Here is a 26,950-nt window from a genome sequence, read left to right on the forward strand (position 1 = left end):
TCAATGTTGCAGCCTAACAAAAGCGAATGAAATTGGTCTGCAAAGTGGTCAGGCTCGTGCATTTTTTATTTTACTTGCTGTTTAAGCATAACATTTTCCTATAAAATGTTAGTTTCTGGCCATGTCGAAAATACGAAATTGTGTACTTGTTAAATATTCCGCCCACCCAAGAAGTGAAGTTAGGCTAGTCCTAATGAAACATGACGAACTACGATGAAAATATAATACTGTAGAAACAAATTATGGAAGCTACAACAAAGTATTATGGAAACCAGGCCACCCAGTGTGCAGTATGTTAAATACCTAACCTAATTACCTCTATATATCAAATATTTAATAAAAAATATACCTTCATGTTAGTTTTTCTCAAAGAGACTATGCTAATAACAATCTACTGCAGACAAACAAACCGAGTTTTCTCAGATCATGCAGATCAAGAACGTGAGTGGGGTCGGGTATTTAACAAGTACCCGAAGTTGGTTTGCCTCAGTGCAACCGTTTTTGAAACTTTTAAAGGGAATGTCAAACCTTTTATTCTGAAAATTGATCATTCCCTAGCTTAATGACATCATTAACCAATTGGTCTGGGTTTCTTTCAGGGCTGTGGGTAGTTCTGCGGATGTTTTCGCCACTCTGGCCGATCGGAGAATGCCAGCCAGAAAAGTTTCAAAATTTGTTTCTGTACTAGGGCCCGATCGATATTATCGGGCCAATATGAGGGTCAGTGTCACTATCGGATATCGGGAAAAAATATTGATTTCCGGCTGATATTTTTTTTGCATAACTAGTCCAGAAGAAGGCACCAGGTTTCCTCAGGTAATTTTTGCTCACCCTTTCCTTGGCGGCGGAGCCCCCAGCTACGTCTGGCCTTGGTGGAGAGAGCAGCACAGGTGCTTCAAATGAGTTGAAAGTATATTTGCTATCAATACTTTTCAATACACACCCGGTGCAGCAATGTTATAAATGTATGGTGGCTTTAAGAACGTACATCCTCTACCAAAATAACTAAAAAAAATACAATAAACCATACATTTTCGTTTAATGAATGTTCACTTGCGTGGGTGAAACGTCCAAAATTCAGTTGGTTAAAACCATGATATCCAGTCAGTGGCGCAGCTAAGGAGAAGAGGGGATGTTTTAAGGTGGGGGTATTCCAGGGTGTCGCTGTCACATGTCAACACCTTGGCTTTTGGAATAATCTTGGAAATTTAGCTTGTGTGTCCGTATTTGTCAGCATACTGGACGATTTCGTCCATCATTCCTTAAACCCCACCTCCAAATTTAAAACTCTAGTTGCACCCCTTTATCCATTATGGCTACCATGGATTCGTTGATAAGAGATCATATCAAATGAATTTAAAGTTTTCGCATTAATATGTGAATGGTCCAAATTCAATGTCCCACTATTGAAATTGGGATTTTGAATAATCAATTTCAATAAATATCTTACGCTTCTTCAAGTCATGTTTCCGCGTATTTGTGTTTATGTAACCAAACCGGCTTATTTAATTAAATTTTTACGGTACTTGTTATTTACCAAGTGACATATAGCGATCGCAATTTCTGTCGGTCTGTCCGTCTGTCTGTCCCGGTTTGCTAGTTTGGGCACTTCCAGATCAGCTAGAACGATGAGATTCGGCAGGCGTATCAGGGACCAGACCATATTAAGTTGAAAATAGTCGTTTCCCCGATTCGACCATCTGGGGGGAGTGGGGGGCACCGTTAATTCGAAAAAATAGAAAAAATGATATATTTTTTACTTACAAATGGGTGACCGGATCTCAATGAAATTTGATATTAAAAAGGATATCGCGGCTCAGAGCTCTTATTTTAAATACCGGCCGGATCCGGTGATATTGGGGGAGCTGGAGGGGGCAATCCTTGAAAACGCTTAGAGTGGAGAGATCGAGATGAAACTTGGTGGAAAAAAATAAGCACAAGTCATAGATACTTGATTGACTTTGCCAGAACGGATCTGCTCTCTTTGGGAAAGTTGGGGGGGGGGGTAAATTCGGAAAAGTTAGAAACATTAGGTGTTTTTAACTTACGAACGATTGACCAGATCTTGATGAAATTTGATATTAGAAGGACCTCTTGTCTCGGAGCTCTTATTTTAAATCCCTACTGGATCCGGTGACATTGGGGGAGCTGGAGGGGAAAGCGGAAACCTTGGAAAACCCTTAGGGTGCAGAGATCGGGATGAAACTTGGTGGGAAGAATAAGCTCATGTCCTAGATTCGTCATTGACTTAACCGGACCTGATCCGCTCTCTTGGGGGTGTTGGAGAGGATTTGCTAGTTTGGGCACTTCCAGATAAGCTAGGAAGATAAAATTTAGCAGGTATATCAGGGTGGTCCCTGTGAGTAGATTAAATTAGAAATAGTCTCTTCCCCGATTCGACCTTCTAGGGGAGAGTGAGCGTACAAGATAGTTGAGAAGAATGTTATTTGCCGATAAAGCAAATGATTGTTTTTTTTAATTATGGGCTGTGGTCTAGGGGTATGATTTTCGCTTAGGGTGTGAGAGGTCTCGGGTTCGAATCCCAGACTACCCCAATTTTTACATGAACAAGATCTGCAACCAGATACTTGATCAATATAGCGATCACTGAAAGTTGGCAGGTGTATCAGAGACCCGACCAATTAAATTAGGAATAGTTGCTTCGCTGATTTGACCATCTGGGGGGGGGGTGAGTGGAAGGATGGTTGATTCGGAAAAATTAGATAAAATGAGTTATTTTTAACTTACGAATGGGTTATCAGATCTTTGTGAAATATGATATTTAGAAGGATCTCGTGTCTCAGAGCTTTTATTTTAAATCCCAACTGGATCCGGTGACATTGGGGGGAGTTGGAGGTGAAACCGGAAATCTTTGAATACGCTTAGATTGGAGAGATCGTAATGAAACTTGGTGGGAAGAAGCTCTTTGCTCTTGGCTCATCCGACCTCGTCACAAATGCCATTTGAGCTCTTGGCTTTTGTTTTCTTATTTGTAACTTCCGCAATTATCCGCCATTTTGTTTGTGTGCTCAGAAGCTGCTGATCAGAAAAGGTAAAGAAAATCAAACAATTCTTGTAAATGGCCTAATTTTTGGAATTCACAGTGAAGTATTGAGGCTGTTCCTTGTTATGTAATAGACCAGGAAGAAACATGCGAGTATGAATATAGGCAGATAATAGGGGTTTAAACTTTGGGTAAGGTTTTTTTTCCTACAGGGGAATTTGTCGGCAAATTATATCGGTATTGTATCGATACGCTATCGATATTTCGGTATTGGGCCCCAAAAATCTGTATCGGTCGGACCCTAATCTATATAAACATTCTTTATTTGGCTTAAGCAAATTTGGTATATTTTTAACATCTCTTTGTTAAATTTAAGAACCAGCAAAACAACTTTAATTTCGTAATGTTGTAATACGGAAGTTTGTAGAGGCTACTTTAGATTTTGTGTAAGTCACGCAATGGTTTTCTACATGTGTATACAATGATTTGCACAGGCTCGTTGTTTGTCTACTTTTTGTAAGACGAAAAAACAGCAGCCCTCTTTCAAGATGAGGTTTCTGTGAAAATATCATATTTCATTATTGTGAATGATGGCCTGTGATCCTGTGAATGTTCTCAGTGGGGAATTGAGGCTGTATAAAGACACATCATAATTTCTAGTTATTAATATTGGTTTGTAAAAGCACAAGTGTTATGTTAGGCTTGTACATAGAGGCTATTCTGCGAACTAACTTGAGTTTCAGGATTTAAAATATACTGTTTTTTGTGGATCGCCTATAATTGAGGAGGTACTAAGGTGCGTAATATCTACGCTGTTTTCCCTCAAATGTCTAGCAAATTAATGGTATTCAACCTGCAGGTGCTAATTCAGATGCATAGCTTTTTCTTTTTTTTTACCAAAAATGATTTAATTTTGACAGAAACACTCTCCAGACATAACATCATACGTTTAAGTATATTTAAAAATTGCATATTTTAAACAATTAACGATGTTTTGAAAATTGTTTTCATTTGAACCTTTCATTTGTTTGAACTGTCATTTCTGCACCTCGGACGTTCAAAATCATCTTTCCTTTTTAAAGAGTTTATCCTATTTTCTGGGATAAACTCTGACTATTTTCGGACGTTCAAAATCATCTTTCCTTTTTAAAGAGTTTATCCTATTTTCTGGGATAAACTGGGAATTCCACCTGGGAGGTGGAATTCCCCCCACCTCCCAGGATAAGAATTTCTACGTATGTGTCGAGAGTATAGTTATTCGTATTTTACAGTAGGTTTACTGCCTTTCGAAAGATTCTCATAGAAAATCAGGAGAGAAAAATCAGGGATTTTTGAAGATGTTGGTGTCACAGAGACCTTAACCCCAATAAAACTACTTCTTTAATAAATGTCTTTTGCGTTCCACGGAAGGGAATTTCCAATCGTATCGTCAGAAAAAAAAAATCAGTATTCGAAAATATGTTCATTCTTTAAGGAAAATCTCAAAGGAATCCCTCCGTACCTAACAGATTTCGTCTTTTTCCTCATTGTCTGAGTGAACCTTAAGCTAGTTAAAGAAAGAAATTTACTAGTTAGCAAGCTTATTTTCTCATCATGTATCGTTAGTGTTTAAGCTAGGCACAGCAAGCCTGAATAGTGCAAAACCATTAATTTCTTACCCGCAGAATTATTTTGGGGACCCCTTGTAAAATATTAAGTTAAAAATCTTTGATTTTTAAAAATCGAGTCGGGCGAGAGATAATAGGCGTTTTATTAAAGATCTTGCCAAATCCTTGCCCCTCCCAAGCAGGTTTGTTTCGATTCGAGGCTAAAAATACACTTTTTCTGGTCTTTTGGCCAACTCTCTTGGAAAAATAAGAATTATATTGTTCTCCCCTCCCCCCTATTCTCGCTTTGCCTACTTATGATTTTCAGTTTCTTCTCACTGTCCATCGTTTCTTATAATCAAAATATCTTTGTATGAACTCCCGATTATTTTTTCAAAATATCTTTGTATGAACTGAAGGTCCATTATTGTGTAGAGGGGGATATAAGGTTCTCTATGAGGGAGTTAAACGGGCCTTTGGGCATTTTGTCTCTTTGAGCCTAAAAATGTTCTTTTCGGGTTTTAAACATGATATCCCTTAGAAAAACGAATCTGATATGTTTATCTTCCAATTCGTGGTTGTGGCTATATGAACTTGTCTGCTTCATCTTGCTGTATGAGGTCTTTTGTGTTCGTTTTAATTTTCTGCATATCTGGTTCTGCGCGTAAAAGAGCAATCCGTTCGTGAGACTTTCTTATTATTTTTTTTTTTTGTAAGAAATGGAAGGAGTGGCGCACAGCTACCGTCTTCAGTGCAGTCCGTTTTATGATGTTTGTGATATCAATTTTTTTTTTCATACTAGAAAACAGAAAAAAATACAGATAGCTGTAATTGGTAGTGAGATTTACCGTTGAGAAATTCTATCCATTGAATTTAAATCGTGTCTACTACGACGCTGTTTCATTCTTTTAATGCTAAAGAAGGCATCAAAAACTTAATGACATTTAACAGGTGCTTTGTATGTTTGCAAATCGTCCATCCTGCTTTTATGTGAATATTCTCTGTTGTCATATATGATAGGAAATTTGTCTGGTTAGTTTTATTCGCAGGGCTTAACGATATAATCTTTCAAGCTAGTTTTGTGTTCTGAGACGCCGACCATTGATCGGAATAATTAAGGGATTCGTTGGTAACAAAGAGCTATTCTAGTATTCCTATCAGTTTGTTCTTTTTTCTAATTGCGCCTGAAACCTGTCAGTTTTTTTTTACATTAATTAGACTTAAAAGATTTTTTTCTGCCAAGTTCTGTGGCTTGAGGGTATTGGCTATGGAAGTATAAAATTACTTGCTTTTCTCCAGGCTGCTTTCTAAAATATTGAATCAAAGAAGCATGGTCCTGCTGAAAAAAAAAAAAAAAAAAAAAAAAAAAAAAAAAAAAAAAAAAAAAAAAAAAAAACCTGTAGACGGTACCAGTTTCTACCTCCGACTATGTCACTGCAAGAGCGTCAATTGACGAACATGTGGGAGGGAGAGCAAAATGTATTTTCAGGATGTGAAGGCAATTTTGTTGTTTTTCAATGAAGAGGCCGAAAAAGTAGGTTATTTTTCAATGAAAACGATTCCATAGCTTATACTTCGGCCTCTGCTACCTCGGGAATGCTCGTATAATCTAGTGTGGGTCTGCTTAATTTACTTGCGTCTGCAAGTTGTTTTTTTTTTAGTAATAGCTAGACTATTAGAATATAAGAACGCATTTTTTGATCAACTTTCTTTGGTCCTGCTTGCATCTGTATTTTATCATCTCGAAGATATGCTTAAATGCTAAAGGGCATTGGTGATTGATCTTGCTTCTCAAAAATTTGTCTATCATAGGTTTGCAGCTTTAACTTTCCATATCCAGATTTATGTGATCTCGCACTGATCACCTACTGGAAAATTGAAGGTAGGATTACTTTCAAAAAGTTTCATTCTGGAATGTGGTGCCTTGCGGAATAGTCTCCCAGCCTAATCTGTAACTTCGAGTAATCTTATAATGTTCCAAGCAGTTTTTATGGCACTTGGTATTAACCAAGTGACATATAGCAATCGCCGATTCTGTCGGTCTGTCTGTCTGTCTGTCGGTCCCGGTTTTGCTACTTTAGGCACTTCCAGGTAAGCTAGGACGATGAAATTTGGCAAGCGTATCAGGGACCGGATCAGATTAAATTAGAAATAGTCGTTTTCCCGATTTGACCATCTGGGGGGAGAGTGGAGGGCCGGTTAATTCGCAAAAAATAGAAAAAATGAAGTATTTTTAACTTATGAGCGGGTGATTGGATCTTAATGAAAGTTGATGTTTGGAATGATATTGTGTCTCAGAGCTCTTATTTTAAATCCCGACCGGATCTGATGACATTGGGGAGAGTTGGAGGGGGAAAACCTAAAGTCCCGGCTTTGCTACTTTAGGCACTTCCAGGTAAGCTAGGACGATGAAATTTGGCAAGCATATCAGGGACCGGACCAGATTAAATTCGAAATAGTCGTTTTCCCGATTTGACCATCTGGGGGGATGGAGTGGGGGGCCGGTTAATTCGGAAAAAATTGAAAAAATGAAGTATTTTTAACTTATGAGCGGGTGATTGGATCTTAATGAAATTTGATGTGCGGAATGATATTGTGTCTCAGAGCTCTTATTTTAAATCCCGACCGGATCTGATGACATTGGGGGGAGCTGGAGGGGGGAAGCCTAAAATCTTGGAAAACACTTAGAGCGGAGGGATCGGGATGAAACTTGATGGAAAAAATAAGCGCAGGTCCCAGATACATGATTGGCATAATTGGAACTGATTCGCTCTCTTTGTGGTAGTTGGGGGGGGGGGGGTTAATTCTTAAAAATTAGAAAAAATGAGGTATTTTCAACTTACGAACGGGTGATCGGATCTCAATGAAATTTGATATTTAGAAGGATATCGTGGCTCAGAGCTCTTATTTTAAATCCCGACCGGATCTGGTGACATTGGGGGGGAGTTGGGAGGGGGAAACCTAAAACTTGGAAAACACTTAGAGTGGAGGGATCGGGATGAAACTTGGTGGGAAAAAAACACGAGTCCTAGATACATGATTGACATAACCAGAACGGATCCGCTCTCTTTGGGGTAGTTAGGGGGGGGGGTTAATTCTGAAAAATTAGAAAAAATGAGGTATTTTTAACTTACGAACGGGTGATTGAATCTCCATGAAATTTGATATTTAGAAGGATATCGTGGCTCAGAGCTCTTATTTTAAACCCGACCGGATCTGGTGACATTGGGGGGGGGAGTTGGGAGGGGAAACTTAAAACTTGGAAAACACTTAGAGTGGAGGGATCGGGATGAAACTTGGTGGGAAAAAACACGAGTCCTAGATACATGATTGACATAACCAGAACGGATCCGCTCTCTTTGGGGTAGTTAGGGGGGGGGGTTAATTCTGAAAAATTAGAAAAAATGAGGTATTTTTAACTTACGAACGGGTAATTGAATCTCCATGAAATTTGATATTTAGAAGGATATCATGTCTCAAAGCTCTTATTTTAAATCCTGACCGGATCTGGTGACATTGGGGGAAGGTTGGGGTGGAGAAACCTTAAATGATGGAAAACGCTTAGATTGGAGGGATTGGGATGAAACTTGGTTGGAAAAATAAGCAGAAGTCTTGCATACGTGATTTACATGATTGGAACGGATCCGATCAATTGGGGGGGGGGGTAATTCTGAAATATAAGAAAAAATTACGTATTTTTAACTTACGAAGGAGTGATCGGATCTTCATGAAACTTCATATTTAGAAGGACCTCGTAACTCAGATATCTTATTTTAAATCTCAACCGGATCAAGCGTAATTGGGGGGGGGGCAGTTGGGGGGACCGGAAATCTTAGAAAATACTTAAAGCGGGGAGATCAGGATGAAACTGGATGGGAAGAATAGAAACCTGTCTAAGATACGTGACTGACATAACCGGACCGGATCTGCTCTCTTTGGTGGAATTGGGGGGGGGAATTGTGAAAATTGAGGTATTTGTAACTTACGAAAGGGTGACCAGATCTTAATGAAATTTGATATTTAGAAGGATCTTGTGCTATTAAGTTCTAATTTCAAATTCCGTCCAGATCCTGTGACATTCGGGGGAGTTGGAGGGGGAAACCGGAATTCTTGGAAGACATGAAAATTGGGGTATTTATATCTTACGAATAGATGATCGGATCGTGATGAAATTTGATTTTTAGAAGGAATTCATGTCTCAGAGCTCTTATTTCAAATCCCGACCAGATCTTTTGACATTGGGGGGAGTTGGAGGGGGAAATCTTGGAAAAACACTTGGAGTGGAGGAATCGGGATGAAGCTTGGTGGATAGAATAAACAAGTGACCTTGATACGTGATTGACAGAATCGTACTGGATTCGCTCTCTTTGGGGGAGTTGGGGGGAGGGGTTAAGTGATTTGGCGAGTTCGGTGCTTCTGGACGTGCTAGGGCGATGAAAATTTGTAGGTGTGTCAGGGAGCTGCACAATTTGACTTGATAAAGTCGTTTTCCCAGATTCGACCATCTGGGGGGCAAAAGGGAGAGGAAAAATTAGAAAAAATTAGGTATTTATAACTTATGAGTGGGTGATCGGATCTTAATGAATTTTGATATTTAGAAGGACTTTGTGACTCAGAGCTCTTATTTTAAATCTTGACCAGCATTAAGCCTCTTATTTTCCTTTTTAAATCAATCTATTGATTCATAGAATTTTGTTAGAGCTCATACCATATGATCTCTTGGCTCTTAGCTCTTCTCGCCTCGTCACAAGTGCCATATGAGCTCTTAGCTCTTGTTCAATTTCTTTGACCATATAATATTTACTGAACTAATTATGTTTTATTAGTGATTTGTTGGTTGTGATTTTGAGTCATTTGTAACTACAATTGCCTTTGTAATCAGCAATTACAGTTCATTATCAGTGCTGATTGCTGATTATTTCATAATCAGCAATTATATTCATACAAACACATATGTGGTTTGTTCAGTTGATCAAACAGTTCGTGGTAACGAACTGTAAGTAAGGAGCGACCCGGCTCAGTAGTAGCCGAAACTCTAAAAAACGGAATTTTGATACCAATTGATACATCAAAAGAGTTGGATTTTTATGTTGATTTTAAATATATAAGTTTAATCAAGTTTAGGCTTACCCATCAAAAGTTACGAGCCTGAGAAAATTTGTCTTATTTTCGAAAAAAGGGGGACACCCCCTAAAACTCATCGAATTTTAATGAAAATCATACCATCAGATTCAGCGTATCATAAAACCCTACTGTAGAGGTTCCAACCTCCTAACTACAAAAACGTAGAATCTTGTATTTTTTGCCAGAAGAAAGATCACGGATTCGTGTTTATTTGTTTTTTTTTTTTTTTTTTTTTTTTGGTTGTTTTTTCCCCAGGGGTGATCGTATCGACCCAGTAGTCCAAGAATGTCGCAAGAGGGTTCATTCGTTCGCAAAATAAAAGCTCTAGTACCCATTTTAAGTGACCAAAAAATTGGAGGGCAGCGATGAGATATCCATCTTGTTCAGCATAGTCGAAAAATATAATAACTATGTCTCTGAGGAAGACTTAATCACTCACAGTCCCCGGGAGAGGGCCTGCAAGTTTTGGATTTTGCCCATTGTTTACGGGGGTGTTTTTTATGGTGGGGGAGGGGTCGGGTTCTGGGGTTATGTGGGGGGGATCTTTCTATGGAGGAATTTTTCATGAGAGAAGGGAATTTTCCATGAAGGGGGCGCCGGATATCCCGGAATCTTAAAAAACGATCAGAAATCAAATAAAAAAAATATTTTCTCAACTGAAAATAAGGAGTAACGTTAAAACTTAAAACGAACAGAAGTTATTACGTATATGAGTGGGTTCGCCCTCTCGTCAAAACCTTGCTCTTTGCGCTAAAGTGTTTTTAGTACTTTCAAAAGAGCTATTTATTTTAATTAAACGGCCTCTGGGATTCAGGTGTCATTCTTGAAAAATTGGAACAAAGTTCGAACTTTAGAGTAAAGAGCGAGGTATTGACGAGGGGAAGAACACCCTCATATACACAATAATTTCTGTTTCATTTTAAGTTTCAATGCTGTTCCCTACTTTCAGTTGAAAAAAACGTTTTTTTATTTAATTCGAAAAAACACGGGGAAGTTGCAGTCCTACTCCCTGGGGAAGCGGTTCCCAGAAGACCTTCTTTAAGATTCGATAAAATGATTTCTGGTGAGCGTTTTGTATGGCAAAAAAAAAGAGAAAATAATTATGAAGACTAGATGCACAAGGGTCGGCCCCTGCTGGTACCGCAATTCTTGCAAGAAAAAGAAAGAAAGAAAGGGAATTGCTACTTTGTTTTTTCTGTGTCTAGAGTTTCTGGTGTCGACGGAGACTCCACATTTTGCAGCGTTGATGAAGCCTTGTAACGAAGGCCGTACCCGTCTGTAAATGTTTCTGAAAGATGGAGCCATTTCTAAAGAATTTAGGTTTCACTAAGTTTTTAGAAGTTATAAGAAATTATATGATGAGGGTCGGAACCATATTTGGGCATGCCTTAAAAGTGGTGTTGGAGGGTCTTTCGGCACTTAGAGTCCAAGTTGGGTTTCTGAACATTAGCCGAGTCCATAAAAAAAAAAAACATAAAAAAAACTCCTTGGCTTTAACCATACAAGTAGCAAAGTATTTGTGGTCAAACCATCCTTCGGGAAAAGAATATCATTGTATTTCATTCTCATTTAACTTTTCATATATACTTGAGTCCATATTGAAGTGCGTATCGTATACTTTTTCAAAAACAGTTCTATAAAAGAGAAAAATATTTCAAGTGGATATTTTCCATCGATCGCATTCACAGAGACATATTTGCCCAATAATAGGCTGGGGTGCTGGATATAATCGAACCAGAAATAGTTTAGTATATGTAACAAACATACTTTATTTAACTCATACCAAAAACAAGGAATACTAAATCTAAGTTGCATGGGGCAACCTGAGGTGTTACGACAACCTTTGTTCGGCTTCGTCGAGTAAAGTTTTTGGTTTTGTTTCCTCCCTTCGATTAAATGCTGAAGTTGTTAATCTGTAAGGATCTTAAAATAAATACAAGGTACACCAACTCGCAAAATTGCAAACCCGTCATCTCAACTAACAAAGTTGCAAATTCTTCATCGCTGAAGGTGTTTGTAGCCTAACAGCCGATTATTACTTACAAGTCCCCTACATGTTGTACCACTGGAACCAAATTGTTCTTACCATCAATTACACCGGAAACAAATAATAGGAACACCGACTAACAAAAGTTGCGAACCCCTCATTGTCGAAGATGATTATGAGCTAACACCGACTATTGCTTAAAACTCCGCTATATGTCTCACAATTGGTATTGGCCCATTTTTGGTGTCAGTGTGTACCTCACTACTTAAGTTGTCAACCCCTTTAAACTTTCAAACTGGTACATCTCATGAAGGAATTTTTCTACCAAAAAATTGATGACATATACTTTGATCAGCTCATCAAGAGCTATCGACTGCCGTCGAAAAAAAAATCTATCCGTCTTAGTTCAAAAGCGACTTTTTTGCCGTAGGCCAAGTTCCTAATGTCATCACTTAGAAAGGAGCAAAGGATAAACTCTAATTTCTTTAGCAATGAAAGAATTCTTAAAGTTTAAGAGACACGTCTGACACCATTTCTCTACCGCAATCCCAAGTGCGAAAAACCGAATGGTAAACTCAGCTGAAATCACGAACAGAAAAGGGTAGAAACAATACATGACAGCACTTTTGGACACATGGGAAAATGCCACTTTTTTGTTTCTGTAAATTTTTCTATTTATCTCTCAAAGAAGATATATTGACCGTGAGCTGGGTAACTGCCGCATATGTTTAACACTTATATTATTTTTATTTAAGAATTAACGACGCTTCTTGACTACTATGGTCCCTGCCTCGGCCCTGCAGTGCATTCCTGCAGCGTGATTCGATCCCTGGGTACCGTATTACCAGTTTGTTTCAAACACTTATAGATTTTAGTCGATCTTCAGTTTGAAAATGGCGCCTGCCTGTTTTGTCTGCTAGAACGGAGCTTTCCACTCGAAAGCAGAAACATGGTTTGATGAAACGAAAGCTTGACTGCATAATTTTATATAGTTCTCTCCCACATAGACTCTAAAACTTCACTTCACTCCACACACTATAGGCTCTGACTCAAGGACAAGCAAAAACCATCCTTTTTGGCCCCAGGCAAGAGTTCTTCGAAGCTTTCCAAAATGCAAAGTCATATTCATCAATCCGGCCTAAGGTCCATATTTTCCGTAAAAAGCGCAGATGTTAGACCCTTATCACTTTCTAGGAATAAGCTGAAATCGGGGTGCTAGAAAAAAAAAAAAAAAAAGACAAAACCAAAGTGTTGCTCTCACAACACAATTATTGAATTTTAGAGCACGCTTGTGACCTATTTTTATCATTTAAAGCTTTGACCAAATAGATCGTACGTGTACTTATTTTTCTATAGAATAGAGAGTAATCTTCATTTCATATAGTACGAGTTTTTTCTTTGTCGTGTATTGCTTAAATGTGGTTATTCCAATGGCCTCTCCAACCGCATGCTAGCCCTATTGTGTCAATGGATGTGTATAACGTTTCTGTTATCCCAGGAGAATTCTCCATGTTAGATTGAAGGAATACTTTTTACTCTATGTAATACAAAGTAGCCTTCACTTTTCACATAGTAAAAGTTTTCTTTTGGTATTCACTACTACTTAACTGTGATTATTCAATGACCTACCCAACCATATGCAAGCCCTATTGAGTATATGGATGTCTGTAACGTTTCTTGTTATCCCAGGAGAATTTTTCATATTGGATGGAAAGAACACTTTTTATTCTGTGAAATTGAAAGTAGCCTTTACTCCATGTAGTACAAGTTTTCTTTTTTCCCTGTATTGCCTATTGGATAAAAAAAGTTTTCTTCAGCTGAAAGTAAGAAGCAACATTAAAACGAGACAATACCCAGTTATCATCTCGTGATTCCCCACAGAAATATGCTGCTGGAGCAGCAATAATCACATCAGTATCGGTTCGTCTCAACATGACGTCAAAGTGATTCCATTGGCTTACTACGTTAACAAGCTTTGCATGTTCTATTCCTCTGAGAGCCCCAATGACAGAGCCAGTTCAAGTCCTCACAGTCAAAAACGAATAGAAATTATTACGTATATGAGGGAGTTTGCCACCTCTTCAACACCTCGCACTTCACGCTAAAAATTGTTGTACTTCTATAAAAACTTCTTTTGTTATAATTAAACAAACCTTGTGTTTCAAGAGTCGTTCTTAAAGAATTGGGAAAACATTCAAACTTTAGCGTAAAGAGCAAGTTGTTCAGGAGGGGAAACCCCCCTTTTGTACCTAATAATTTTGGTTCGTTTTTAAGTTTTAATGTTACTTCTTACTTTCAGTTCAAAAAACTTTAATTTCTGATTGTTTTTTAAATAATGTTATTAAATCTAACTCCACATCCACCGAGAAATCCTTGTCCCCAAGGATATTTCCTCTAGACGATTCAATCCTGGCAAAAATTCACCCTGGACAGTTACCCTTAACATCTCCACGGGTAAAATTGAGTCGTCAAAGAGATAGCAAGACAAAAGAAGAATTTCGTATAGGAATTCTAGCAAATTATCCCAGTGTGAAATTTCTTCTGAAAAATTCACCCTCTAGGAACTTCACTCCCTATGGAAATTTCTTCCCGTAGAAAATCCCCCCATCAGAAAATTCTCCCCCACCCGAAAGATGTAAGCGTATTTCCCAATAACAAATACTATGCGTAAACAATGGGGAAATATTATAACTTGCCATTCCCCAGGGGCTGTGGGATGTCATTTTATCTCCAAAAGCGTTGTTATTCGGCCTTTCAACTACGCTGAATAAAATGGCTATCTCAAAATTTTGATCAGACAATTTTGAGAAATAAAAGGGCGGAGAGGGGCCTAGTTGCCCTCCTGTCTTTTTGGTCACTTAAGAAGGCACTAGAACTTTTGATTTTCATTCGAGTAATTTCTCTCCCGATATTATCGGACCGCTGGGTCAGCAAGATCACTGAAAGAAAAACAAATAAACATACATCCGTTATCTTTCTTCTAGCAAAAACTATAAATTCCATATTTTTACTGATAGGAGTTAGAAACCTCTACAGAAGGGTTTTCCGATACACAGATATTGATGTTGCGATTTTCATTAAGAATCTTTTGGCTTTTAGGGGATGTTTCCTCTTTTTTTCGAAAATGAGGCAAATTCTTTCAGGCTTGTAGCCTTTGATGGGTCAGACTATATTTAATAAAACTTACATATTTGGAATCAACTTCATAAGCCGATTTTTTTTTTTATAATCTATTGGTATAAAAATTCTGTTTTTCAGAGTTTTGGTCAATATTGAGCCGGGTTGCTTCTTGCTTACAGTTTGTCATGACCCACAGCTTTGATACTAATATACAGTAATGAAAACTCGTACCTTGCCCATGAGAAGCTTTTGGTACAGAGCTCTGAACTCGGCGTCTCCTCTAAGCCCGGGTTCCGACGCGTAGATCGTACTGCAACACCATAGGTGGGAACGCAGTTTTGCTTTGTTGCATACGCAGCTTAGATACCAATATTGGTATCTAAGCTGTGCTGCCAGTTTCTTGTCTCCGGCCGCTAGCATCGCTACCGCGCACTTTGTCCCAAAAATAAGTCGAATTTTCATTACTGTATTGATATCTAAGCTGTGGTTATAACGGACTGTTTAAAATGTGATTACTCCAATGTCCTGCCCGACCTCATGCAAGCCTTGTTGTGTCTGCGGATGTGCACTGCGTTTCTCGTTATCTCAGGAAATGTTTCCGTTTAGATTAAATGAACGCTTCATATTCCATTTAATAGAAAGTAGTCTTCACTTCATATAGCTGAAGTTTTCTTTTTACCCACTACCACTTAACTGTGATTATACACTAATACCCCACCTAATCATATTCTGTTATAGCAGGAGAATTCTCTTTTTAGATCATAGGAATGCTTCTTTTTCTGTGTAATAGAAAGTAGCCTTCACTCCCAATATTGCAAGTTTTTTTTTCTAAATCTAACAAGACTCGGGAATTGCGAGAACAGCGGTCATGCAAACTCTTTTAGATTGCATAAAGGGATTTTTAGGGCTTTTCAAGAGACGATTTCCACCAAAATGAAGGTATCTTCTGGGATTTATCCATATAAGAATGACTTCGGAGATTCCAGATTGGAATGAATACTATCTGAGCCCAAGCTTGGGATCGCCAAATGTGAAGAATATCATTGATTCCTTTGACTGACTTCCAGGAACTGTAGTTTAAACTTTTTCGTTGTCTGAGTGACGAATTCCCTCTTTCTCAGTTAATGTTAAATTTATAAATTTAGCACATTTTGTACAAAATTATGCGAGAGAGAGAATTATGGTTTTTCTTTGTACGGGGAGAAAGGTCAAAACACGGAAAAAATGTATTTAATGCCTCTATGCATTTCAGAACTGAGTAGTTCTCACTATAAGTTCTATCATTATCTTAGCTCTATGACTGTATACCTTGTTTCTACTGCCCTAGGAATGACGCATGGACGGATAATAATAAATAGACAAAGACATGACTATTAACAAATGAACTAACATCATTTTATACAATCCTAGTAAAGGGGGGGGGGGTTAATGCCAGAATTGCCTCTCACTCAATTGGACTATCTGTCTTGGCTTTTTCTACAATTAGCCATGACTTGATGCCCACAACTATTCCATTTTAATTCGAAAATCAACAAACTCGGTCTATTTCGGTGAGAGGCTTCTGATCTCTTTCGATGCCTGAGCCTTGACTAAGTTCGATGAGTCTACCCATAATATAAGTCTCTTCGGATTAATTTCCTAGGAAGGGAATTCTCCATACCCTCTATTACAAGTATGATGCTTAAGTACCCGAAACTAGTGATGCCCATGCAATGGCGGTGGGTATGTTATGAAGCTTCAGGGGCATTGCAACTGGGGATGAGATGAGAGGCTTTAAATTCTAGATAAACCCGTCCAGATTAGTAGGACCCTTCTGAAAATGTGATCCTCGCCAATTCAATGAAAGGTTTCTTGTCACAAGGGTAGATGGCATTAATCCTGGATAATATCGGATCCATCGTCTGGAGCAATGGCTCCCTACGATGTTTTTTTTTTTAAACCTTATGAAGTTGCTACACTTTTTTCCTAAAAAGTGTTGCTTTTACTTTTATTGCTCAATGTAAACCAAAATTAAACGAAAAAGGAAAAAGCAGAAGAAAAAACATTTCTTATCTCATTTTCCTTACGTTCTCCTAAAAATTCGTGAGAAGTTTATAAAAAAAATTGGTTGACTTTATATGCCAGAAGTGTAGTAACGTGTTTGAATTGATCGTTCTAAGTTGGGTGCAAATCACTCTTATCAAAACTCAAGTTTAATTGTTAGTCTCGTAGCAACTAGTAAAATCCATTTTTATGATTTTTTTTTTACATTTCTTGAGGGGGTGGGGGTCAAACTTTTTAAGCATGGCCATTTCATTGTTTAAGAATAGAGGTGTACAAATTCTAGGCCATTAGGATGACTAGGGAGTTCTTCTGAGGAGTAATGTGTTGCTTAAATACGCGTGATGTAGGTTCAAATGCATATTGCAGTCAATTACCCGCTGGCCAAATATTTCTAGAGAGAGAGGGAATCCCTCAACTGCTCTAAAAGTGAATTTTTCTTGTCGCTTTTTTGTGGGTATTATTTAAGAGCTGAATAATCATGGCAACCATTTAAATTATTTGAAATCCCCTTTGTTCTTCCTCCTGAATTATATGGTTAAAAGTACATTTTTTTTTCAAAGGATTATGGTACTGACTAAGCCCTGTGTGTTCACTGTTGTTCATACATTAAAAAAAGTCCATTTTAACAAGTTAGGAAACTCCGTAAGTGTCCGTATTTTGACGTATAAGACCGCTTTTTGGGCTAAAAAGCCCTGCATTTGAGAAATTGACCGCGACTGGTCTTTTAGGAAGGTTTACTTGTGCAGTTTTAACTTGAGATGGATTAATGGTTGCAATGCACCTTTTTGTTCATTTTTTTTCCATCTATGCCTACTTTTATTTACTTAGATTTCAACCCATCTTAGCTCAGGTATTGATTTTAATGGCAAACCAATCTACTGTATTACTGCAAATAGCCTAATTCAAAATTGGTTGGATTAGATTAGTTTAGTAAAATTACAAATTTTATGATAAGTGAATATATGTAAAGAAATAAGATTTACTTGCACTTGGCGGCCTCAATTATAACACTTGCATAACCTTTGAATCAATAATACTGAGGGGAAAAAGTAAATGAAAATCAGGAAAATAGATAAACTATATTCTGTATGAATAATATATAAACAAATAAATAACGCAAAAGAAATTACTTCCCTTCTCTAAATTTTGATTGATCGTTCGTTGATTTTTATGTCTTATTGTCTTGCGTCGCATGAAAGTTGTCCCACTATTGCGTGAAGATTGTTGCTGGATACTTTTTTTCGTTTTTTTTCTTTTGGTACTGATTTTCACTCAAATGACCCTTTAAATTTTAGTTAAGAAAAATATTTCTCTCAGAACGATCCTTAGTTGTGAAGAGAACATATCTTAACGTTTGATTATTGAAAAAGCAGCACAATTAATGTGCTCTGTTCAACACGATCTAGGCAGCGAAATTAAGTTTTTGAAAAAAAAATCTTGTATCTTTAAAACTAACTAAATAATCGTTAAAACTATAGAATCTGTAGAATCTATAAATTTTATAGAATCTATAGGATCTTTAAAACTAACTCCAGGTTGTCATTCTATTCAAGGCATTTCCCTGATTTATTTTTCTGTTATTTTTTTTGTTTTCTTTCTTCTTCTTGTCTTTTCCTCTTTCTCTTTTTTCCTTTCTTCCTTCATCAGTTGAGTTTCTTCTGTATTGAGTAGCGTAATATGAATGTGGTTTTAATTAGCCGATGGCGATAACCTCGCTTGTCCTTCCAAGCTTATTGCCTTTCTTGGCAGGCAAATGGCGAATAGTGTTTGTTTTCTTTTTTAATAACTGTATATCTCATATCTCATTTAAAACTAACAAAAAAGAACGATTTTTAGCTTATCGTGATAGATAAATACATCGGGAATTTTCCGTCTGTAAAAGGATTGCCGTCGGGATTTCCGTTAGAGGGATTTCAGTCGGGATTGCAGGTTATTGAGCTTTAAAGCTCAGTAAGAATACAAAAACTGATAGCAATAATTGAATGTGCCCTTTTGAACGCGGGCCCCCTATCATTGTGGAAAACTCTGACCCGTGAGTTGCAAACATGCCTTCGGCAATTGCACTTATTATTTCTCTAAAGTAAATATGTTATTACCAATGAAAGGTGAGAAGGTGGGGTCCAAGATTAATTTCATACGAAAAAAAATAGTTTAATTTCTTATGTATTGATTTAATTTTGTCTAAAGGCAATACAGACAGTAGACAAGTGTACCCATTCTGGCGTGTAACCTTATATTAATTACATAAAAAAACTAGTTTTTTTAACTGAAAGTAAGGAGCGACATTAAAACTTAAAACGAACAGAAATTACTCCGTATATGAAATGGATTGTCCCCTCAGCAATCCCTCGCTCTTTACGCTAAAGCTTTTAATTGTTTTAAAAAGCCGAATTGTGGCAAAGAGTCAAACTTTAGCGTAAAGAGCAAGGGATTGCGGAGGGGACAATCCATTTCATATACGGAGTAATTTCTGTTCGTTTTAAGTTTTAATGTCGCTCCTTACTTTCAGTTAAAAAAACTAGTTTTTTTTTATGTAATTTCTGAACGTTTTTGAATTAATGGATGTTTCATTTTGACTCTCCACACGTAAATTATTAAAATGAAATTTGCATATTAATTCCTATTTTGGCTAAATGGCTTTCTCTTAGTTTTGATCAGACGATTTTGAGAAATAAGGGATGGAGAAGGAGGCCTAGTTGCCATGCAATTTTTCGGTTACATAAAAAGGCAACTATTAATTTTAATTTTTAACGAATTTTTTTATTAGCAAAATATATACGTAGCTTTAGAATTATCTTACGTAACAAACTTTTATATTCTTTAATTTTTATTATGTATATGAGGGGGTCTGTACCCTCGTTAATACCTCGTTCTTTACACTAAATCGTAAGTTTTGTCCCAATTCTTTAAGAATGACCCCTGAATCAGAAAGGCCGTAGAATAAATAGTTGAAATTACTAAAAATATTATAGCATAAAGAGCGAGGTATTTATCTCCTCCTAAAATACCTCACTCTTTATGCTAAAGTATTTTTAGAGCCCCTCATATGCGTAATAATCTCTGTTCGTTTTAAGTTTCAATGCTACTCTTTTCTTTTAATTGAAAAAAACTTTTCCATGTTTATTTTTTCATTGTTTTTTTTATAGTAATTTTAGAAAATCCTGCGCCCTTTTCATTGAATTTCTGTTCAACCATGATATATTTCTCCAAGGAACGATCCTCCCACATAGCCCCCTCCCCTCAACCCCACCCCCAAAACCAAAAAAAAATCCCCTGAAAAGACTGTACACTTCCCAATAACCATTATTATATGTAAACACTGGTCGAAGTTTGTAACTTGCAGCCCCTCCCCCAGGGACTGTGGCGGAGTAAGTAATTCCCAAAGACATAGTTATTAAGGTGTTTGACTATGCGGAACAAAATGGCTATCTCAAAATTTTGATCTGTCGACTTTGGAGAAAAAATGAGCGTGGGAGGGGGCCTTGGTGCCCTCCAATTTTTTCGGTCACTTAAAAAGGGCACTAGAACTTTTCATTTCCGTTAGAATGAGCCCTCTTGCGACATTCTAGGACCACTTGGTCGATGTGATAATCCCTGGAAAAAAAACAAAAACAAATTAACACGCACCCGTGATTTGTCGTCTGGCAAAAAATACGAAAATCCACATTTTTGTAGATAGTGGTAATAGAGCTTGAAAATTTTGCTCTAGGGTTCTCACATACGCCGAATGCGATGGTGTGATTTTCGTTAAGTTTCTGTGACTTTTAGGGGGTGTTTTTCCCTATTTTCTAAAATAAGGTAAATTTTTCAGGCTCGTAACTTTTGATGACAAAGACTAAATTTGATGAAACTTATATATTTAAAACCAGCATAAAAATCTGATTCTTTTGATGTATATTTTAGCATCAAAATTCCGTTTTTTAGAGTTTCGTTTACTATTGAGCCGGGTCGCTCCTTACTACAGTTCGTTACCACGAACTGTTTGATATGTTTATTAATATTATATTAATATTAATTTATTAGTATAATATTAATATTGTAATAAATTAATATATATTAATATTAATATTAATTATATTAATATTAATAATATTAATATGATATAATTAATATTATATTAATATTACCTTAATATGATATGTACTGCTAAAGGATGATTTGCATCCTTTTATTTATTCATTATTATCAACATCGGTAAGCCTTGTGGCTTGTCAAGAAAAATGTTTTGTTTATTGTTATTAAAAAGTATGTGTAGAAAATTATTGCTATACTAAAAGTTTGTCGCAATGGTTGCCTTTACATTTCTTTCTTTTTTTCAAAATGCATTTAACATATTCAACATTTTTAGCTGTTACAATCACCTTGTGTGCCAAAAGGAACATTTGTTATAAAAAAAAAAATATCGCTAAAAGGCATTTCTTATGCTTTTATTTTGAATCTGGGAAATATTTGGACATGACCCATCGAATTTATAATGAAAATTTGCTTTTTATGGACATTAATAAGGATAAATTCATTAACCCTTTTTTTCTTACATCCAGTGATATAGGACTTTTTCAGGATATGAAGTGTGCATGCGACAGATAAGCTATTTCGTTGTATGAATGTCATTAATTGTCAATACTGAAGCTGCTTTTTGATAGTGTTTATTATTTAGGACTTTTGTATCCTATCTGCATTTGGCTATAGTGCTTATGGTAAAGTGACGTGAGTGATATTGTAATTACGATTCAAAATGCAGCAGCAGCCCTTGTTGACATGGTTGCCACTGGCATCACTTGGCGCTCAGTACATTCCAGTGCAAGCGAGTGTTCCAATGCCTGATTTATCACGTGTTCAATATTTTTTACCTGAAAATAGTGCTTTATATGCAAACAATATGTTGTTACGTCTCCAGCTTGCAAACCAACTGGCAAGCTCCCCAGTTAATCGTTGTCTGCCCTTGCCGTTGAATTGTAAGGTAATACCCTGTTTCAGTTGCCTAGCTTTGTGTTTAAGACCTGAACTTGTGTTTTCCTTTGTGTCGACTGTCAGTAGTATTAGGCTGATGTTAAAGGCCGTTTCAGGGTAGGGATTAGGGCGGACCCCCCCCCCCCCCGAAATCCGACTATTAAAAAGGTAATAAAAATGTGCAAAAACACATTTTTGATGCGTTAAAAAATTATAACACCCTTTCCCTCCTCCAAACGAAAACCCTGGATATGGCCCTGCTTAGGTCATACATACTTAATAGTTTCAGTGAAACATAGGGTGACCTTAGCCGTAAGACTAAAATTATTTTCCTGCAGAGTTGACAGCCAATCTCTCCAGAGTTAACCGTTTCTAAAGCAATCATTTCCTTCAGCTATGCTCAAATTTTAGGCCCCCAGCCGACTAGTGAAAAGGGGTTGCTTTTCAAGCTCAAAATTCCACTCAGCTAGGAAATATCTGGGCCTACGAAAGAGAATAAAAAAACTACAACGTTGAAGCTCATGAGAACCATTGAATTTCAAAAATCCTTAGCTCGTCCTAGCTGACTGGTTAACGAGCTAGACTTCAGACCCTTTGTCCGTGAGGACAGGGGCTCGAGTCCTGGTGTCGCTGGTTATTTGGTTTGAACGGGGTTAGTGGTATAACTGTGTAAGCTCAGCCAGAGTTGAACCAGCTCTAAATGGATACCTGAAGAAATCTAGGGAAGGTAAACAAGAAGGGCTTGCGAAAGTACGGGATGGCTGCCCCCACCCCCTATCGCACTTCCTGGCTGAAGGGCCATGAAGCCGAGAGTATCGCCGGTAGGGATTGTAAAATCTAGTGCCGTGTTTTTCTATCGTTTTTTTTTTTGCATAATGGCAGTACCGGCAGACGTGTTTGTAGGCGGTTATACGCGGCCAATATCGAGAGGCATTATGATTTCAACTCTGTTGGGAGGCTTTCGATTTAGTTTATGGATCAATGTTGATTATTCTATTTCTTTTTTCTTTTTTCTTAATGCTTGGAATGCAAAATTAGAATAATTTGTTGTTTTTTTTAATGTTGTGTCGTTTTTGCCACGAGAGCCAAAAAAGGGTTGAAAACTGAAGCTGTTCTTATGCTTTATTTAGAATTATTATGCTATTGAATTTGATTTGACGCATCATAAAACTGATGATTGACTCTCGGAGCCAGGTGCTCCCCTGCAGATGAACAGTGGTATAGTGTTCTAATAAAGGAAAAAAAATGATTAAATTACACAAATAATAATTTGTGTGTGGCGTCTGGTTTTTATGGCAGTTGGTATCTACCAAGTGACATATAGCGATCGCAAATTCTGTCGGTCGGTCTACTTGTCTTCTGTCCCGGTTTTGCTACTTTAGGCACTTCCAGGTAAACTAGGACGATGAAATTTGGCAGGCGTATCAGGAACCAAACTGTATTAAATTAGAAATTGTCATTTTTCCGATTCGACCATGTGGGGGGGGGAGTGGGGGACGGTTAAATCGAAAAAATTAGAAAAATGAGGTATTTTTAACTTACGAACGGGTGATCGGATCTTAATGAAATTTGATGTTTGGAAAGATATCGTGTCTCACAGCTCTTATTTTAAATTTCGACTGGATCTGGTGACATTGGTGGGATTTGGGGGGGGGGGGGTGGAGGAAACCTAAAATCTTGGAGAACGCTTAGAGTGGAGGGATCGGGATGAAACTTAGTGGGAAAAATAAGCACAAGTTCTAGATACGTGATTAACATAACCGGAACGGATTCGCTCTCTTGGGGGAGTTGGGGGGAGGGTTAATTCTGAAAAATTAGAAAAAAGGAGTTATTTTTAACTTACGAAGGAGTGATCGGATCTTAATGAAATTTGATATTTGGAAGGACATCGTGTCTCGGAGCTCTTATTTTAAATCCTGACCGGATCTGATGACAGGGGGGGGGGGCTAAAATTTTGGAAAACGCTTAGAATGGTGGGATCGGGATGAAACGTGGCGGGAAAAATAAGCACAGATCCTAGATACGTGATTGACATAACTGGAACGGGTCCGCTCTCTTTGGTGGAATTGGGGTGGGGGAGGGGTAATTCTGAAAAATTAGAAAGAATGAGGTATTTGTAACTTACGAAAGGGTGGTCAGATCTTAATAAAATTTACATTTAAAAGGATCTTGTGCTTTAGAGCTCTTACTCTAAATCCCGACCAGATCCGGTGACACTGGGGGGACTTGGAGGGGGGAACCGGAAATCTTGGAAAACGTGAAAATTCAGGTATCTTTATCTTACGAATGGGTGATCGGATCTTAATGAAACTTAATATATAGAAATATTTCATATCTCAGATGCTACATTTTCAACTCGAATCGGATCTGGAGGGGGGGTGGAAGGGGCAAAAGAGAAATTTTGGAAACTGGAAATCGTGGAAAACGCTTAGGCCTAGAGTGGAGAGATTGGGATGAAACCTGATGGAAGAATAATCACAAGTTCTAGATACGTGATTGACGTAATTGGAATGAATCCGCTCTCTTTGAGGGAGTTCGGGGGGGGGGTGCTAATTCGGAAAAATTAGAAAAATTGAGATATTTTTAACTTCAGCACGGTTGACCAGATCTTAACGAAATTTGACATTTAGAAGGAACTCATGTCGCAGAGCTCTTATTTTAAATCCCGACTAGATCTGGTGTCATTAGGGGGAGTTGGAAGGGGAAACCGGAAATCTTGGAAAAGGCTTAGAGTGGAGAGACCGGGATGAAACTTGGTGGGTAGAATAAGCAAATGTCGTAGATAAATGATTGACGTAACCGGAATCAATCCGCTCTCTTTGGGGCACTTAGGGGGTCCAGTGCTTTGGCGAGTTTGGTGTTTCTGGACGTGCTAGGACAATGAAAATTGGTAGGCGTGTAAGGGACTAGCACAAATTGACTTGATAAAGTCGTTTTCCCAAATTCAACCATCTGGGGGGCTGAAGGGAGAGGAAAAATTAGAAAAAATGAGGTTTTTTTTACTTACGAGTGGGTGATCGGATCTTAATGAATCCAGATATTTAAAACAACCTCGTGCCTTAGCACAAATTGACTTGATAAAGTCGTTTTCCCAAATTCAACCATCTGGGGGGCTGAAGGGAGAGGAAAAATTAGAAAAAATGAGGTTTTTTTTACTTACGAGTGGGTGATCGGATCTTAATGAATCCAGATATTTAAAACAACCTCGTGCCTCAGAGCTCTTATCTTAAATCCCGACCGGCATTAAGCCTCTGATTTTCTTTTAAATCAATCTATTGATTCCTAGAATTTTGCTAGAGCTCCTTCCATATAAACTCTTGGCTCTTCCAGCCTCGTCACAAGTGCCGTATGAGCTCTTAGCTCTCGTTTCTTTATAGATTTCGTAGATTTAAGTTTTTCTATTGCATCTTAGCTCAGTTTAAGGTTTTATTGTGTCTGAACTTTCGACAAAATTTTTGAGCAGCTAGTCAACCTGTCACGCATATTGCTAATTGGTTTAAAGTCCAAAGAACTTTTAGGCTAAGGAAGTGTATTCTTTTGCCTCTCTTTCTCCGCGTGCAAAAATTCTGAATACGGTCCTGTATCAATTGACCACGTTTAAACTGCAGGTTATTTTCTAACTTTGGGTCTTTCAAATGGGATATTTTTGTTTCTTTTCTTACTCAGAAATACATGGATTGAATCTTTGACGTTTCTAAGATGCGTCTTGAAGCCTTAGGAGAGTAAGACCCCTTTTCTACAAGATCGAATGATGTCTAGGCCACCAATTGCGTCATCTGACAAAGAACGGATACGCTCCTATTGCTTCAAATGCAATGATAACTTCTATCATACCGACCAAACAACATATGACAGTGTAAAAGGAAATGTAGCTTTTATATGGCTCATAGTTTGCTCAGTAAAGAATTCAAACGTCAGTTAAGAGGAGGGGCGTTCTAGTGCATGTAACATCTCACGCAATGTTCCCACTTAATCTTCTTTAAACAAATTTTCATTAAAGATAAGAATACTGGGGGAATATCATGCCTCGCCCAAAGCAAACAGAGCAACTTCGTGCTTTGTTTCTGACAACGCAGTTAATTGGCTAAATATAGTCAAAATTATTGGATAACTGAAAATGAGTGAATGACTTATCATCGTCAACGTCATAATGTTACCTTAGTAAACTAATTTATGTCTCCCATGTATTGTATTACTGTATTGTTTTCATGTATTTTTTTTTTGCTAAAAGTTAGGTATTATAAACTTGTAGGAGGGCTCACTCGATCGCAAGTTAAAATTTTTATTGACGGAACTAGTGAACGGGGGGAAACCTCCCACTCTTGCAATGCATCATTTGCCCCTTATGCCCCAACTTCCTGTTGTCCCTAAACCCAGCATGGCATCAAATCAGTATTTTAAGACATTTATTTTAATCAAAATTAGTGTAAGATCCGAGTATATGTCTATGGGGCTGACATAATGAGTCCAGTCCCAGGATTAAATGCGCTGAAGTGTGCAAACAGCCGAGATAAGAATATAAAAAATCCTGTTATTTCATGAATTTTCACGAGGCCCGTTTGGTTTTCATTCGGTGAATTTGGTTGGTATTAAGTTTTGTTCTTCATTTGTAGTACTTTTTGCTCATTCTAGGTGTAAGGTTTTATTTAAGCTTCTGCTCATTTATCATTTAATTATTATTATTTCTGCTCATTATTATTTATTATTTTATCATTTATTATCATTTATTATTTATCATTTTATCATTATTATTTATTATCATTTTTCATTACTTTATCATACATAATAATATATACATATCATAATAATATAATTTATAATAATATAGAATTATAATAATATAAATTTATCATAATAATATATACATATTATTTTATCATTTATCATTTATTTATTTATTTAAGCTTCTGCTCATTTATCTGCTTTATTTAAGTTTCTGCTCATTTAAAATTTCCTCTATATTTATCATGGAAAAACTTTTGTAGTCAATAAATTGAAATAGGAATAACATTCGCAGCGCTGCTGCTTGTGTTTTTTCTTCGTGGTCGTTGGTCTGTAGTTCAATAAGAAATAGAGAGGGAAGTATGGAGCTTCTACCGGCATGGGAATCGTGAAGCGAAAAAGAGAAGCTCTTCT

At 37.3% G+C, this 26,950-nt stretch overlaps 1 protein-coding gene across 24 annotated transcripts in view; it reads left to right on the top strand.

Moving 5' to 3' along the window:
- Positions 1 to 26,950, top strand: part of LOC136033883 (uncharacterized) — a 611,411-nt gene that overhangs the window by 563,395 nt on the left and 21,066 nt on the right. For 12 of the 24 annotated variants that reach the window (XR_010619047.1, XR_010619053.1, XR_010619055.1 and 9 more), the window contains one exon: positions 21,522 to 21,824. The exons of 3 other annotated variants lie outside the window; for them this stretch is intronic. Coding sequence is in view for 11 of the 21 variants with exons in the window: in XM_065714859.1 (XP_065570931.1) it covers positions 21,600 to 21,824 (225 nt within the window). In the remaining 10 variants the exon portion in view is untranslated. Of the gene's footprint in view, positions 1 to 3,447; positions 3,801 to 3,922; positions 5,720 to 21,424; positions 21,825 to 26,950 lie in introns of those variants that run through there. 9 more of the 24 variants (XR_010619051.1, XR_010619052.1, XR_010619050.1 and 6 more) reach the window with 3 other exon arrangements.

The sequence above is a fragment of the Artemia franciscana genome, chromosome 12, assembly GCF_032884065.1.
Source record: "Artemia franciscana chromosome 12, ASM3288406v1, whole genome shotgun sequence".
Taxonomy (NCBI): Eukaryota; Metazoa; Arthropoda; class Branchiopoda; order Anostraca; family Artemiidae; genus Artemia; species Artemia franciscana.